The 15132-nt window shown below is 44.0% G+C and overlaps 1 protein-coding gene across 4 annotated transcripts in view; it reads right to left on the reverse strand.

Moving 5' to 3' along the window:
* Positions 1–13733, reverse strand: part of LOC125321200 (amyloid beta precursor protein) — a 206325-nt gene extending 192592 nt beyond the window's left edge. For 3 of the 4 annotated variants that reach the window (XM_048293622.1, XM_048293621.1, XM_048293618.1), the window contains exon 1: positions 13518–13732. In XM_048293622.1, coding sequence (XP_048149579.1) covers positions 13518–13574 — 57 coding nt within the window. In that variant the 5' untranslated portion in view covers positions 13575–13732. Of the gene's footprint in view, positions 1–13517 lie in introns of all 4 variants that reach the window. The other variant, XM_048293620.1, reaches the window with a different exon arrangement.
* Between the last annotated feature and the right edge of the window lie 1399 nt (positions 13734–15132).

The following is a 15132-nucleotide window of genomic DNA, read 5'->3' on the forward strand; positions in this document are numbered from 1 at the left end:
CTTTCATTCTCTCAACTGGGCACATTTCAGGTTTCACCTCTACAGTTTGCATGCTGCATGTTCTTTTTCTGATTAAAAGCTACTGTACATGACCTACATACCATTGTGCTAATGTTTAAAACCAAGAATCTTTTCTTTTTCAGGACCTGTGAACAAGAAACAAGAGTAAGGAAAAAAACAAGCAAATGAAGACACAGTGAAGCTCTCACAGAATCAACCCCAGCAGCTTTGTTCAGCAGACTGGGCAACAGTAATACATGATGGGCCCCAGCACCAATTCTCCCTTCGGCGGGGATCACGCACCAGGTACATTACATACATACCCCTCTGCACAACCATGATAGACAAACAAAAACCATTTATATAAGCCAGGAGTCTCAACTTTATTGGAAATAGCAAACCAAAGGAGTTACAGGCTTGACCACACAAACTAGTTATTCTATAGACTGCAACTCTTCAGCTTAAAAAGCTAAGAAAAACCACCCAAAATTGGACATGAACATATTTAGTCAGCCTCAAATAAAATTAATCCCTAACAACACAATAATCATAAAGATAGTTATGTTAAGCTTATGACTTTCCAAAATCCATTATGAGATTCAAGAAAACAACAGGAAAAAAGCAACTAATATGCAGGAAGCAATATGGGACAAGACGAAAAAAACGTTCAAACCACTCTTCTCAATACATGAAGGCCACCCTACAGAAGTACACTTATTTTTCCAATATATATATTTAAATTTTCAAACCCTACCTCTGGTATCTTACAGCAACTGCTCTCTTTAAAGACACAGCCTTCATCTGAATTCTTCCACAGACAGTTTTTAGCAAAAGCTTTACTGATTTCAACATTCGGAATGTTAACCAAATAGACAGCAGAGTACCCTATTTATGTTCTCACTCTTTCCTATGTAGAAGGTATACTCCCACCATGAGTTCTGAATTTCTGATCTTATTGAGTGCCATGGAATACTCCAGCTGTTGGTTAGGTCTGGGAGCCAGGGAAACTAGATTCTGTCAATCCAATAACTTTCTTCCAGTGTGGTATTCTTACAGTAATTTTCTAATAACACAGAAGTAGGTACCACATGCAAGTTTACTTATGCAAAACATGGAAACACAAGAAAAACTGTGCTTGACAACTCTTGCTCTTCTATGGGAAGACATGCTGTTAATTGTGGCTGCCAGAATCTTACATAAACATCTCTCATTCAGACAAGGATAGAAAAAGCAATTGATTGAAGAGGTGAACCAGAAGCCAAAAATTCAGAATATGAGTTTCTGGTTTGTTCAACTACACTAAGGCCTCAGACTCCTCTTGTAGGTCCACCCACTAACAGCAACTGCTCTCTGTCTTGACAACAGTGATAGCAGAATAGACATGGTCACACTCATTTGATTTGAAGGCTCATGAGAAGTACTGCATTCAAACACAACATCCTTAAAGACTACATTTCAAATTCATATTAATTGAATTTAAGAGATTGCCATGAAAGAGATTAAGATGAACTTGGAGGCAACTTTCAGATCACCAAACGATAAAAGAAAAATGAGACTATCCATTGTTAACTATTATAGCCAGATCCGAAAGAACTGATCCAAATAAGATGACATAATAAAGATGAAGGCTGTTTCCTTACCAGTAAGTAGACTAAAATCACCACAGATCATTAAGCATAAAAAACCCCCAAATCATTAGCCCTCTGCTAAGGAGGGTAAGAAACCTTCCAGGTTTTTTAATCATGTTGGAACCACATACTTGAAAGGTGAGCATTTTTTGTCTTAAAAAGCTCCATTGTATTTTTGCTGTTTAGAACACATAAATACTTCAAACACTGGCTTACTTTTGGGGATTTTTTCATTTGTCTTTTAAATTAATAATCTGGAAGATTAAAACATCATCTTGCTTTTGACACTCATCAGCTATAGCATCCTGATAAACCATCACCACAAAAAAGAAAACAATACTATGCTTTCCCACCTCCTGCTTGTTGCTTTATCAAGATGTAATAAGAACAATTTACACCATGAAAGATGTCACATACACTGCAACAATGGAAAGGAAGAAAAATTTTTATTTGGTTACTGAGCCTGGTACTCTATTACAGAAATCCCGCTGAACACTAATGACACCTTGTGCAGGGAGTGCAAGGAAGCCTTATTTCCATACACTAATAGAAAAACAATGGCTGTGAACTTTTATTTAAGACTAGCTAGGGTGCAGTGAAAGCAGAAATAACACGTATTTTATTTCACTTGACACAACATCCAAGGACTATAAGCAGGGATGCTGACCCCTGACAGGGAATTCGACCAGAGTACTAAATGTAGAGCACAAACTCTACACAAGCTGCCCACAATCCAAACACTACAGAGTAGCAACACAACAGTTTATTTCTCCTCCAATTCTCCATGCAGGTTTATCTGCAGATATTAAAAAGTGCTTACAACCCACATTGGTGAAAGTTGCCCCAAGCTGCCACAAAGCCTCTTTTATGGATGTTTCTTCCTCTTCTGAAAGAATATGCTCCCTGAAAGTTACACACATTCATTTTCACCCTCAGGGCAAGAAACCTTAAAACTCAAGATGTCTTACACAACTAGGCTTCATTTCACTTGTTGTGCTGAGAGATTGAAAGAAACAGTACCACTGAAAACATAGTACCAACTACAGCTGACATCAAGAATTGCCTTAATACCCTGTTCTTATTCCATGTACAAGCTAAGGTAATCCAAGGCAACCTACACCTGCCTTTCTAGTCCCACCTTCAGAAGACTCCCTTCACGTTCTTCCATTTCCAACCCTGTTCTACTGCTGAAAGCAACAGCAGCCATACTCAGCAGCCACAGTAACTTTGGCAGGATTCCTTGAGCATGGCACAGCAAAAGTAAGAAAATAGTAAAAAGATGACCTGAAAATACAACACAGAGCTGAAAAGTCCAAGTAGGGAAGACTCCATCTTCATATGAGCCTTGAGACCACCTCAAGCACTAACTTCATACAGAAGTTATGTATATGTATATACATATACACCAAGAAATAGTGCTTTTAACCCAAGACAGATGAAAAGGTCAGAGATCTGCACTGGAGCTTACAGTCCTTCTCCTTCCAGCTGGCAACAACCACCTTCCAGCAAGAGACAGACTTCTCAGTGAACTATAAGTAAGCAGTCTTCCCCCAGCTCCCCCCTTCCTGTCTACAAGCTCAGGAACATGGTCACAGTTCCCAGCATTTGCCAAGATGTCAAGAGGGTTCAGCTTAAAATAGCACAGCAGCAGCAGCACAGTGTCCCGCTCCAGAGGCCCTGGAAAACCTCAGGAGAAGACATGGCACTTCCCTTACTTGTGCCCAGCCTAGGCTTAGCCAAGGTAAGCATTCCTCATCACACTCAGTCTGCAGTGGTGAGGCACTCCACACTGCAATGCAGGACCCCAAACTGAGGATTTACTCAAAATAAAGCAATTCCTAGTATTACATTCACACTATGTACACACATACCATGGGGACTTTACTAATGGCATACTTCCATATCCGCTAATCATCCACAACCACAGTATTTTGAAAACTGAGTACTTTTAAGAGTTCTTCAACTCATTCCAGCTGGCAACAGAGTTCTCCCTTTTGCTGACAGGGCCACATGCTCTTTCATCCTCGCCCTCTGCAGTCAGCCAGTGTACATTATGTGGTTCTTCCCTTTGTCATCATAACAGGGAATATCATCCATTAATACTAGCACTGTTTTTACTTGCATTGTAGAACCATGAGGACAGCTGAAGTTGTTTCAAGGTAACGAAGAGTATCATTAGAAGCACACATACTTAGTTTCAGACACAGTTTAATTTTCTTTTGCTACATAAAAGTAGAAAATAAGTATCAAATCGATACTAACAATGAGCTCATCCCAGGCTCCCAAATAGTACTGGTGAATTGTCACAAAGGCATTTTTCTTCCTCTAACCATCTCCTGACTTTAGCAAACATCTGTTCCTCTTACTGATTTACAAATGCAAACTACTGAGAGAATTTTAGTACTTCTACAACAATTCCTCAGTTTTTAACAGGAAAAACACAGTTACTGTTTTTCTTCCACATGCACACTGAATTAGATTCAATACCCATGCTTTTCACCATCTCAGTAAATCTTCAGAATATGTTTGCCTGACAAGTTTAGAGTCTACAACATATATTTCTTCCCACACTATAGAGAAGAATAAATTAAATGCAGATTTTTTTTTTTAAATGGCAAGACATCAGTTCTTAGCCTTTTCAAGTAAGGGACTTGAAAGTATTTGTTCTGGTCCTTGCAAGATTTCAGGGTGGTCATGTCATCAGACCTTTTTGGCTTGTTCTCACAGGACTTGCAAAACTCTCTTCCTCACACAGATACTACATTCTGTCTCTAGCTCAGGGAACTTTCTGAGAAATGAGCTATCTGCCCACTTGTGATTCAAAACTTTTTAATAAAATCTGTTAAACGCAATTAGCCCGAATAAACAAACCCTATAAATCCACTGCAAGTGACACACAACAGATGCATATGATTATACAACCAGGAACACCTGAAGCACTAAAAAACTGTTTTATCTCCTGCACTAGGGCTTGCATGAAATAACAAGGTGCAGGACAGCAATACAAAGATGGTTTCACACGCAGCTACAACAGACTGTCAAAACCACCATGAAGTTTCTTTTCTAGGTTCAAGACCATTCAGGTCACTGACCAAGTACTTTTGCATTGAGGGAAACATAAGAGACTTTTTTTAAAGAGATGTCCAAATTACCCCATTGAAAAGCCATCACTGCCACTGAAGAGCAGACTGAATTAAAGACCTGCAAGAGTTTAAATCATACTTTCTGTGTTGAGTGTTACCAAAGTATGCTGAAAATCTGGGTCAGAGCTGTAAAGTGGACAGACATAAAAATGCTCCTACAGTGAGATTTTCCAGCGGGATGTCTTTTCTGCTTCCTCAAAACAATATTATCTTTTACTAGAAAAATTAAGTAGTCATTTTTAAAAGTCCTAATAGCACAAAGTGTCAGGGCCACTGCAGAGTCATGGAACATTGCCATGCTCTCTCCACCCTCCCTCCAAGGAGGGGCATCCCTGGGAGATGCAGCAAGGCAGTCACCCTGCATTATCACTGTACTGTGAAATAACGTTTGAGAAAGTACATTACTCAGCTTTCTACAGTCAGGTAGCAAGTTTGTAAAAATAATCAGAGCCTTTACCCAAGACTGGCTTCACTTCACTCCAAACACACCACTGAGCAAGGCAGAAACTTTAAGGACTGAAAAATCTGAAAAAAAAAACCCCAAAACTTCGTCAATCTGTATTTGGGGATACAGAGCTATTATTATTGTGCTATCCATATATTAAACTGCTTACAAAGTCTCTCAAAAAAATCAGTTATGATGCAATTTACTATTTCTAAAAGTTGATGAGAAACTCACTTGAAAGTTAATAGCAGATTATTAGAAAAGCAAAAAGCAAACACCTCAAATCAGCTCTGTATACCAAATACCTTCTTCAGACCACTGTTTGAGCACTCCTTCCCTCATTCTTTAACCTACTGAAAACAGCACATGGCTACAAAACCTGCATTGTCCCACCTGCCATTCAGTCTTTCACAAATCCCAGATCTCCAGCACAATAAAAAACACTCAAGCATTTATTCTTCGAAGGGATCAGTGTTACATGCCTGATGTTTTCATTCTGAGCCTGCACAGGCAATTTGTTTACTACATTATGATGTAAAAAAAAAACAATGCATAAATGCAAAGGCAAGGTAACAAATACTTCCTCTTTCTTCGCCCAGGACAGCTCACAAGGGATGGAAAGCAGAGCCTTCTACCACAACAGGACATTTCTTTCCTTGACATTAGTAAAATGGGACAAGCTGTAATAGAAATACACCCTACAACAATAGATTCCTTCAGAAGAAAACAATTCTGGCTCTTCTCAGAGAACAAATGCAGTAAGGAAGGGGGAACAAGAATGAGGGGATGCCAAAGGAGGGGAAGGACTCCCACTTTTTTCACCTTTTAGCCCACACCTCCTGAAAGCCTTACCTGGACAGTTCTGCTGACACTTGAAAGGTGGAAATAAAAGATTAGAGCACCACAGAAAGCATTTGCTACTTGTCAATGCAAAATAGTGTTCAATTTTGGAAACCATTTGCAAGAACAGTTTCAATGTAAATGCCTACCAAGTTTCAAGGAACACAAAAATAAATGAAAGAATGCAAAGCAGTATTACTCCTTATAAAAATCAGTACATAGGCTGTCTACAAAATCTACCTCTGAATTCTGAGCAGGTGAAAAGAAGTAAACAAAAAGGAACCTTTTACTTTTCCTGCACAAACAAGACTGCAGTACTGTATATTGTGTATACACTGGCACAGCAGTGACAACTCCATCTCATATACCAATTAAATCCACTGGGGAATACAAATTGCTAGCCAGTTTTCCAAGGACACAATTTAAATAGTAAAATGGAAATTTATTTTCTCACAAACAAAACAAACAGTAAATTCAGGATAGTGTCCCACAAAGACCCACAGGTGAAAAGTAAAATGCTCCTCACCTAACCAGATCAATGCACTGGTGGGGAGCATCCCTCAATTACCCCAAGCAGAATGATGATTCCCTGTGAAACCAGTTACCACCAAAGCTACAGATACTATTTATCAACCAAGATACTTATAAGACCAGCACCAAGAAGATGTTCTGTTGATTTCTTGTTTTGAAAAACAATGTAGATTAGTGGAGAATCCCAGGGACCACCAGCTTCTGAAGTCAATACAATGATGAACTGGGCCACCAATGCAGGCTGAGAGCCTGGCCTTCCTTCCACCAGCACAAGGGCCAAGACAACCAATTTTGAACTACCATACAAACCTAAATGAAACATAACTGAAGTACATATGCATATGGATCACATGGTTTTATTTTTTATCAGAAATGGTAAACCTTTTTCTAATTCTCCATTCAGTTTATCACAAACAAATTACAAAAATCAGAAAATAAACTTGTGTATGGTCAGGCAAGAATCAAAATACTCAGTGTAAGCTACAGGGTGTGAAGCTAACAAGATCACAGAGCGCAACATTTGATCTGGGTCGCATTGAGGCTGAATTGATTAAGAGGACTCCACAAGCACCCAAGCTGGCAGTACATGACATTGAACAGCCCCAGCACAGCAACACACTGCAGGAGCCTGTGCAAAACCTGTCTGTCAGCAACAATGATATACAGCCATGGTCTAATTATCATCAACTGGCAATGAGGACAATATATAGAACAAAAAAAAGTATACATTGATTAATATGCAGACTCTAAGCTTATTTTGCTATGGAAGAGGGGATGTGTGGAAAATCAATTAAATCCACCCAATTAATCTAAGGACAGGTTTCCAAATAGTAATGGAACTAACTGGCTGCGGCATCATCCCTTAACACACTAGCATAAGATTAAGTGCTTATAGAATCTCAAAATCATTTAGGTTGGAAAAGTCCTTCAAAATCATCAGGTCCAACCAGTCCCCCAGCACTGCCAAGTCTGATGGCCCTTAAGTGCCACATCTACACCTGTTCTAGTTTCAGTCAGAACAAGGTTTATTTATTACTGTAGCCAGGAAGAGGGCATGGCCAGACTACTGTTATTTGATATCATCTCACACCGTGGCAGTAGTCTGGTACTGTTTCACTTTCCATGTCAATAATTTGTCTTACACCTTTTGTTATTAACATTGTTGTTGTTACTGTTTATATTTCTTATCTCATTGTTCTTTCCAGTAAATTCTTCTTATCTCAAGCCATGATTTTCACTTTTTTGTGCCTCTAATTCTCAGGTCCACGCAGGAACAAGAAGGAGGGGAGAAGGTGGAAGTGGGGAGCCAGTGAACTGTGTCTGGTTTGGGAGAATCTTGACAGGAGCACTAAATTGGGGAATATTATTCCTAAAGCACAACAAAAGATCTTTTAAATCCCTCCAGGAATGGTGCCTCCCACTGCCCTGGGCAGTCCGTTCCAGTGCTTGACAGCCCTTTCAGTGAAGAAATTCTTCCTGCATCCAATCTAAACCTCGTGCAACTTGAGGCCATTTCCTCTTGTCCCATGCTTGTTACCTAGGACATGAGCTCAACCCCCACCTAGCTACAGCCTCCTGTCAGGCAGAGTATCAAGGTCCCCCTTGAGCCTCCCCTGGATCCCATCTGGTGCCGTAGCTGTGTATGTCTAAAGCATTTAGCAGATCACTGACCATTTCCCCTTGGATTACAGGGCTTCCTTCTGCTCCCCAACCCAATCTTACAGCTCCGGGAACTGGGTACTCAGGGAACAATGAGTCTTACTATTTGTCTTGGGGTGACTTTATGATGTGTATCCCATATTGCTGCCCTATGCCCAGAAATTAACTTTGTGCCTTCCTTTGCCTCTAAACTGAGCCTGAGAGGGGGAAGGAAAAACTGAGCAGAACTTTTTCAAAGCAGTTTGCAGCTTTTTCAAGGTCACACAGAGATAGAGACTTTTTTTTTTTCCCCCCAGCTGTGGCAGGGGAGGGAGGAAGCACCCAGCTTGCTTTTTGCTGAGTCAGTTTTTTGGCCAGTTGTTCAGCTTCTTTTTCTCTGGAGAGAGACAGAGTTGAATTTTTTTCCCTTCCCTGGAATTTCTGATTTTCTCCCTAGGATAAACAGAATTGCCCAAACAAAATTTATAAAGAAATAACATTTATTATGCGACTGAAATATCGGTCTCAAAAGCCACGATCGAGAAAAGCAGCACCGAGCCCGGGGTCGGAGCTGGATGAACACGTATAGATCTGACCTCTATCGCATCAGACCTCCCAAGTTCACGAGTGCTGCTTCGGCTGGTTCCTTCTCATACAGTTTTTGGGCAGGGTCCGAATTAATTCTATTCTTCTCGTAATTTTAGCATATTCATGAAGTTTTCTTGTCCCGAAGCATGTATGTAAGTGTCTGCTGGTTTAATAGACTCTATGAACTAGTAAGACACAGACATATACGTATAGTAATGTTAAATGTAATACATTATATATGCAAGTATGTTCAGAGGTTAAATATATTTGCATACATTATCTTGATACATAAGGTGTTTTAATGCATTATGTGTATGCATACATGTATATAGATATACATGGACATTTGACAAATACAATTTTTACTTAATTAACCCAAACACAATTTTTTCAACTTCTGGTTACTGCATACCTTTTTTGGAAGGTGTGAAAATGACATCATTCAGAGTACTCAGGACTAAGGATGTCAAGCCTAGAGAAATTCAACACAGGTGAACCAACCAAACAGTGGATGGAGCAAGCTATGCAGAGAGGTGGTACAAGCTCAGACCTTAGAGCTCCATTTTCAAGACTCAACTGCAAAAAGCCCCATGCAGCCTGGTCTGATCCCAGAACTGGCCCTGCTCTGGGCACAGGGTCAGACAAGAGACCTCCTTCAGGTGACGCTATCTACCAATTTCTTGACCAAGCCTCCACACCCAATAGCTGGTGTTAATTATTTTACTGAGTCACTAAAATAATTACTCTGCTCAGAGAAACAGCTGTCATTTTGTCAAGCAATTAGATTAAGTTACTACACTCTTCAGCTATTTTGCTAAGCTTTGTATTGGAAAAGAACTACTAGTTAAAAGAAATTGTCATACCTTTTCTTCACACAACTTATAAATCAAAACTGTTTATTATCCTTTACAGTTTATTAAACACATGCAAAGAGCAAGTCATGAAGAGCCAAAGGAGATCTATGCTTCTTGTGGGTTTGCCCTGTAATTCAGCACTGATCAATTAAAAGTGGATAAGGGAGATGGTTTACATCTGTCACACAAAGAGCCCATGGGGAAAAAAAATTAAAATTTAAAAACATGAAGATCTTGTTAGCTTCCTCAGGTTTTCATACGTTTTGTGAAGAAGCACAGCAGTTGATCGTGGTTTTTCCACAGAAAAGGCACCTGAAGATCATGCAAGTCTCAAAATGACTGTTGCTCACCAATAAACAAAAGACAAATGAGAAAGCAAGGGAGAAGCTTCTTTTTTTTACTCACTCATTTGTCCACCTGACTGCCAAGGATTCTGATTATCCCAGAGAGCCTGCCCTATGTACCCACTCAGCCACCCACCCCATGGCAGCATCTTAAATAGAAGTGCAAAAGGGATCCTGCAACAAATGCAAACCTTTATCAGGGGAATTTGGGAACAGAATCAACAGAAAGAGGAACTAAAAGTCTGTAATAGAAGCAAAGTAAAGGCTTCTCTCCCCCTCCCACATTTAAATGTAATTTCTTGAAAGATCTACTAGGAAACTAAACAATGAAGAAACAAATATTTGGGGCCTTCTACTAAAAAGCAAACAATGCCAGAATAACAAAAATAAGAGCACTACATTACCCAGCTTAAAGGAAAACACTGTCAAGCAGTGTAGCTACAAAAATGCTGCTAGCAAGAATTTTCTTGCTTTTTTCTAAGTCCGTGAGAGACTTTTCTCTCACAAAAGATAGTAGCAGAGTTCTGTAAACAATGAAACACCTGCAACCTTGAGAAGCCTTGTTTATAGTATAGTAGAAAAATATTTTGACAATGGATGTTTTAGGATTTTAGCCAGTCACCCCAAGGGGTGGCTGATCCTTTGTCCAATTAGACTATGAAGAAAAAAGTCTATAAAAGAGTTTGTAAAATAATTAAATAGGTCAATCTTGCTGCACAATTCCTGCCTGCTGAATCTTCTCTCCTCCTCCCTACGGCTGCAGGACACTGTACTATACCCTAGGGCATTTTAATAAAGCAGCATCCTTTTTGTCTTTTTTCTGAGGGGCAGCTTATGAGATACCAATATCTTAACAATTTCATTTCAGTCAGCTGGTAAAGGAGTCTTGCTTTGAAACAGGCAGCTAGACCAGTGAGCAGAATAGACATGGCAGAAGCCTGTGCTAACAAGAGGAAATTATTTATAACTTAGGATCATTCACGCAAATTCACAATGATAGTTAAAAGTCTGTTGTGTTTATCTACTAAGACCAGACAATTACTGAAAAACATTAAATGCAAAAATAGGTACTGCAGAATATGGCAGTTTCACAAACCATGGCAGCTCTTGGCCAATGGATTTCCTAACCACAGTGAGTATGATTCACATGAGTGTCAGAAGTAAAATGCTAAGCAACCATGGCATCACCAAGACATCACTACAGAATATTTCCTTTAAAGATGCTAAATCACTATTAATCTGCCTGTAATTTTAGAAAGGAATTCTTCATGTGTAAGATAGATAGAATTTGTTTTGTTCCTGCTTTTTCTCCTTATATCATTTCCCAAGGAAAGCAAAGTACAGATTCTTTGCTGCTTTCCAAAAAGTATTTGTTAAAATGGCAGGGGAAACACTTCATTTCAGAAAAGAGATCTACAAAAAATCAAATTCTAACATTAAAATTCCACTCTTTAGCATAAAAAGTTCAAGTGCAGAACATGCACACACACTATTTCTATTATGAAATATTTTAGTGTTATAAAAACAAGCAGCTTGCTCAAAATATAACCTTAGAGAATCAAGACCGACAAATGTCTTATCACAAGACCACCAGATGTTTAAACGTACCCCACCATTAAACATAAAGAAAAGGGATAAATGCCAAGCCTCAAACATTCACATGGAATGATGGAAGACAGAAAAGCTTCTGTAGAAACATCAGTGCCTTTTTCCAGGCAGATGATGTCTCTCAAAATTCTGGCTATCACTAAGGCAGACACCATTGCAGAGGTCTCTGAGCATAGACGTTCAATCCTCCTGAACAGTTTTGGTGCTAAATCCAAGCCTCCTTTCTTCCAGCACCTTTGCAGTGGAAACACCTACACAGCTATCTGTAAGGCTTGGGCTACAATGACCCAACAGAAAACCCCATCCTTCTGTGGTCTATCCTGAAGCATGGTCTCAACCATAAAATCTCATTTTTTACTTAAGCTACGCACCCAAGGCAGACATTTCCTTCTATTGCATTCAGACAACAAATGGTTGCAAGAAGCTGCTAAAACCCCACCGAATGCTGTAACTGAAAGCTTTAAACGTCTGAGCATCTCTAGAACTGCTCAGCTTGATACATCATGCTCAATGTTGTCAAGATCATGCCTCAAAGCAAGAGCCTGTGGCTGGCAGCCTTGGCTGCAGGGAAGGAGCGCTGGTATGAAACTGTCTCGTCTTATTCTTGGGGTACTGGGGTCCCTCCTGGGAAGGGCACCTGAGCCACAGACCTGCATCCCCATGCCCTGGCAGGGACGGCGAGCATCCGTCTTTGCTATCAGGCTAAATACTGTCATCCACCTCACCCCCACCCAGTCCCTGATCCCCCCGGGAAAAGCAGGGATTCATAGGGGAGTAAGACAGAAGCCGAGGTATTCAGGCTGAAGTATGGCAAGCAGGGAGCGAAGGAGACCAGGAGGTGACTCACCCCTCCCATACCTTCTTTTTTGAGATCTGGCGGGGGGGGGGGGGGGGGAGAACCGACACCCAGCTGTGCCAACTCCTCCTCTGGGGTCCGAGCTTGCTTTCAGCCCACCCCGCAGGGACCGCGGTGCGTGCACATCCCCATACGGAGGGAGGGCACAGGGGGACCCCCAGCCTCCGCCCCACCCAGACTGGGGACCCGGAGGAGATACCGCCCGGCCGGGGCGGGCGGAGCCGCCCCGGGGAGGGAAGGAAAGAGGGCGGGCAGGGGCGGCGGCGGAGGGGCGCGGGCTGCCGGCGCCTCCTCTCTGCTGCACTGCAGAGGCGCCATTTTCCCGCGCCTCCGGCCCGCGGGGGGGGCTCAGGCCGGCCCCGACCACCGCCCCCCGGGCACCGCCTTCCCGCAGGGCCACTGCGCCAACCGGCGGAGAGCTCCGGCCGCCGCCCCGCACACCTGCGCCACCCCCGCCCGCAGCCCGGCCCCCGCCCCATGGGGGTATGCCACCGGCTCCGCAGACCGGCTTCGCTTCCCTCCCGGGGCGACGCCCCCGCGTTCCCCACTCGCAGCCTGGCTGCGCGCCCCTAGCCCCCGCCCCATGGGGGGATGCCACCGGGTCACCCGCCCGCGGCGTGCCTGCTCGCGGGGGAAGTTTCCGTTCCCCAGGCCCTGGCGGAGGCAGCCCCAAGGCAGAGCCGGCGCCCCTGCCGTCCCTACGCAGCATTGCCCGTGGACCCCTGCCCGCTGCCGCCGCAGGTGGGCGGCGGCCAAACTTAACGGCGCAGCGCCCCGGCAGCCGAACCAGCGCAGGGAGCCAGACACGCGCAGCAAGGCCAAGAGCGCCGGCCCCGGGACTTCCCAGCCTACTCCCTCCCCGACGCCTCCGCCACCCCCCGGCCTGCCGCTCCTATTGTTCGGCGAAGGGAGAGCGACGGCAGCTGGGGATAGACTACCCCCGGAAAAGCAAACCTCACCCTCCCCGCCGCGGCCAAGCCCACGCCGCGGGGGCGGCTGCAGACAGACAAAGCCCCCGCCTGCCGCTTCCTGCCCCGCTTACCTCGAGAGCCCGGGTGGCGCCGGCGGCCAGCAGCAGAACGGCTAAGTGGGGCAGCATCCCGGCGGTCGGGAGCGGGGAGGGAGGGGGGAAAGAGGGACGCCGGCCAGCGAGACGCGACGGGGTCCGACTGTAAATCCTCGAGGCCGCGCCGCTGCCGAAGAAAACGACTGATCTGCTGTAGATCCGGGAGCGGCGCGGCGGGGCCGGTCAGCTGATGGCCCGGCCCGCCCCCGAGCGGGCGGTGCACCCGCCCGGCCCGCGGGGACCCCTGGCGGCAGCGCCCGGGCGGTGCGACCGTGGCTCGGGGCAGGCGGACCGGCCCTTCCCTGCCCTTAGTAGTTCTCAGTAGCGTTCCCGCCTCGGCTGCTCGGGTACCGCCGATAACCTTCCTCGAAGGCACCTCACCGCCTGTCCGCCGCCCGCATCTGCAGGGACGGCGACGCCTCCATGCGCTATCCCCGCTCGCTGAGGCACTGCGTTCAAAAACGCAACGCCCATCTTTCCAAGGTGCTCACAAAAACACCCAAATCTAAACATGCTATGTGATTTAGAGGCTATTTAACACATTCTGCCTTTCCTGGCAAGGCTGCACACCAACCCAGGATTTCCCGTTCCTGTCGAGGTGGAGGTGATGAGTCAGCACAGCCGTTTCACACATGACACATACCATCGATAACAAAGATATGCAGGAACATCGGAAGAGCTCGGGCTTATGGCAGATGAACGAGGAAGAAATCAAATGTAAATGTAGGACTTTGTCAAATATTATTAAATCAGGAGGCCAACGCAAATTCTCTGTCTCACCCTCTCAACAGCACTGTTATAATTGGTATAGTAAACCTGTAAGGAGAACTTAAAACTGTGTATTAGGAGCTTCATGTTGAAAGAGCTGCTGTTGTAGCCAAAATTCAGTGTGACAGAGCCTGACCCATTCTGCCACTGATGTGCAAACTCTGTGGCAGACTTTCTGCTCCCACTAAGGCTCCCGAGACAGCAGCTGATAGACGTACCCCGTAACAGGGACCTGCAGCCAGGGCGTGTGAGGGGCAGGTGATGGAAATCTGGAGGATGAGTCTGATGAGGAGCAGCTGAAGGAACCTGTGGTGTCCAGCCTGGAAAAAAAAAGTCTCAGAAGGGACTTTCTCACTTTCTGCAACTACCTGAGAGGAGGTTGCTGAGAGGTAGGGATTGTTCTCTTCCCCCAGTATAAATGATAGGGTAAGTGGAAACGGCCTCAAGTTGCAATGGGGAGATCTAGGCTGGATCAAGCTGCCCAGGGAACTGATTGACTCATGAACCTTGTAGGTATTTAAAAGATGTATGGCATTTTGTGGCACTTTGGGACATGGTTCAGTGGTGGACTTTGTAGTGCTGCGTATTGGTTGGACTTGATGATTTTAGGGTTCTTTTACAACCTAATTGATTCTGTGGTATGATTCTATGATATGCCCTTGGTGTATGGCTCACTACAGAAGCCCAGTGTTGTGCTTACTGCCATTCTCATACTCCTCTTTCTTTGAAGTCAGAACTGCAATCCACTGAGACTCTTGGTCAAAGTTATGTCCAGATGTGGAAGGATGCTTTCCAGGTGAGAGGAACCCAGACTGCCTGTCAG

The sequence above is a fragment of the Corvus hawaiiensis genome, chromosome 2 (assembly GCF_020740725.1).
Source record: "Corvus hawaiiensis isolate bCorHaw1 chromosome 2, bCorHaw1.pri.cur, whole genome shotgun sequence".
NCBI classification, from domain to species: Eukaryota; Metazoa; Chordata; class Aves; order Passeriformes; family Corvidae; genus Corvus; species Corvus hawaiiensis.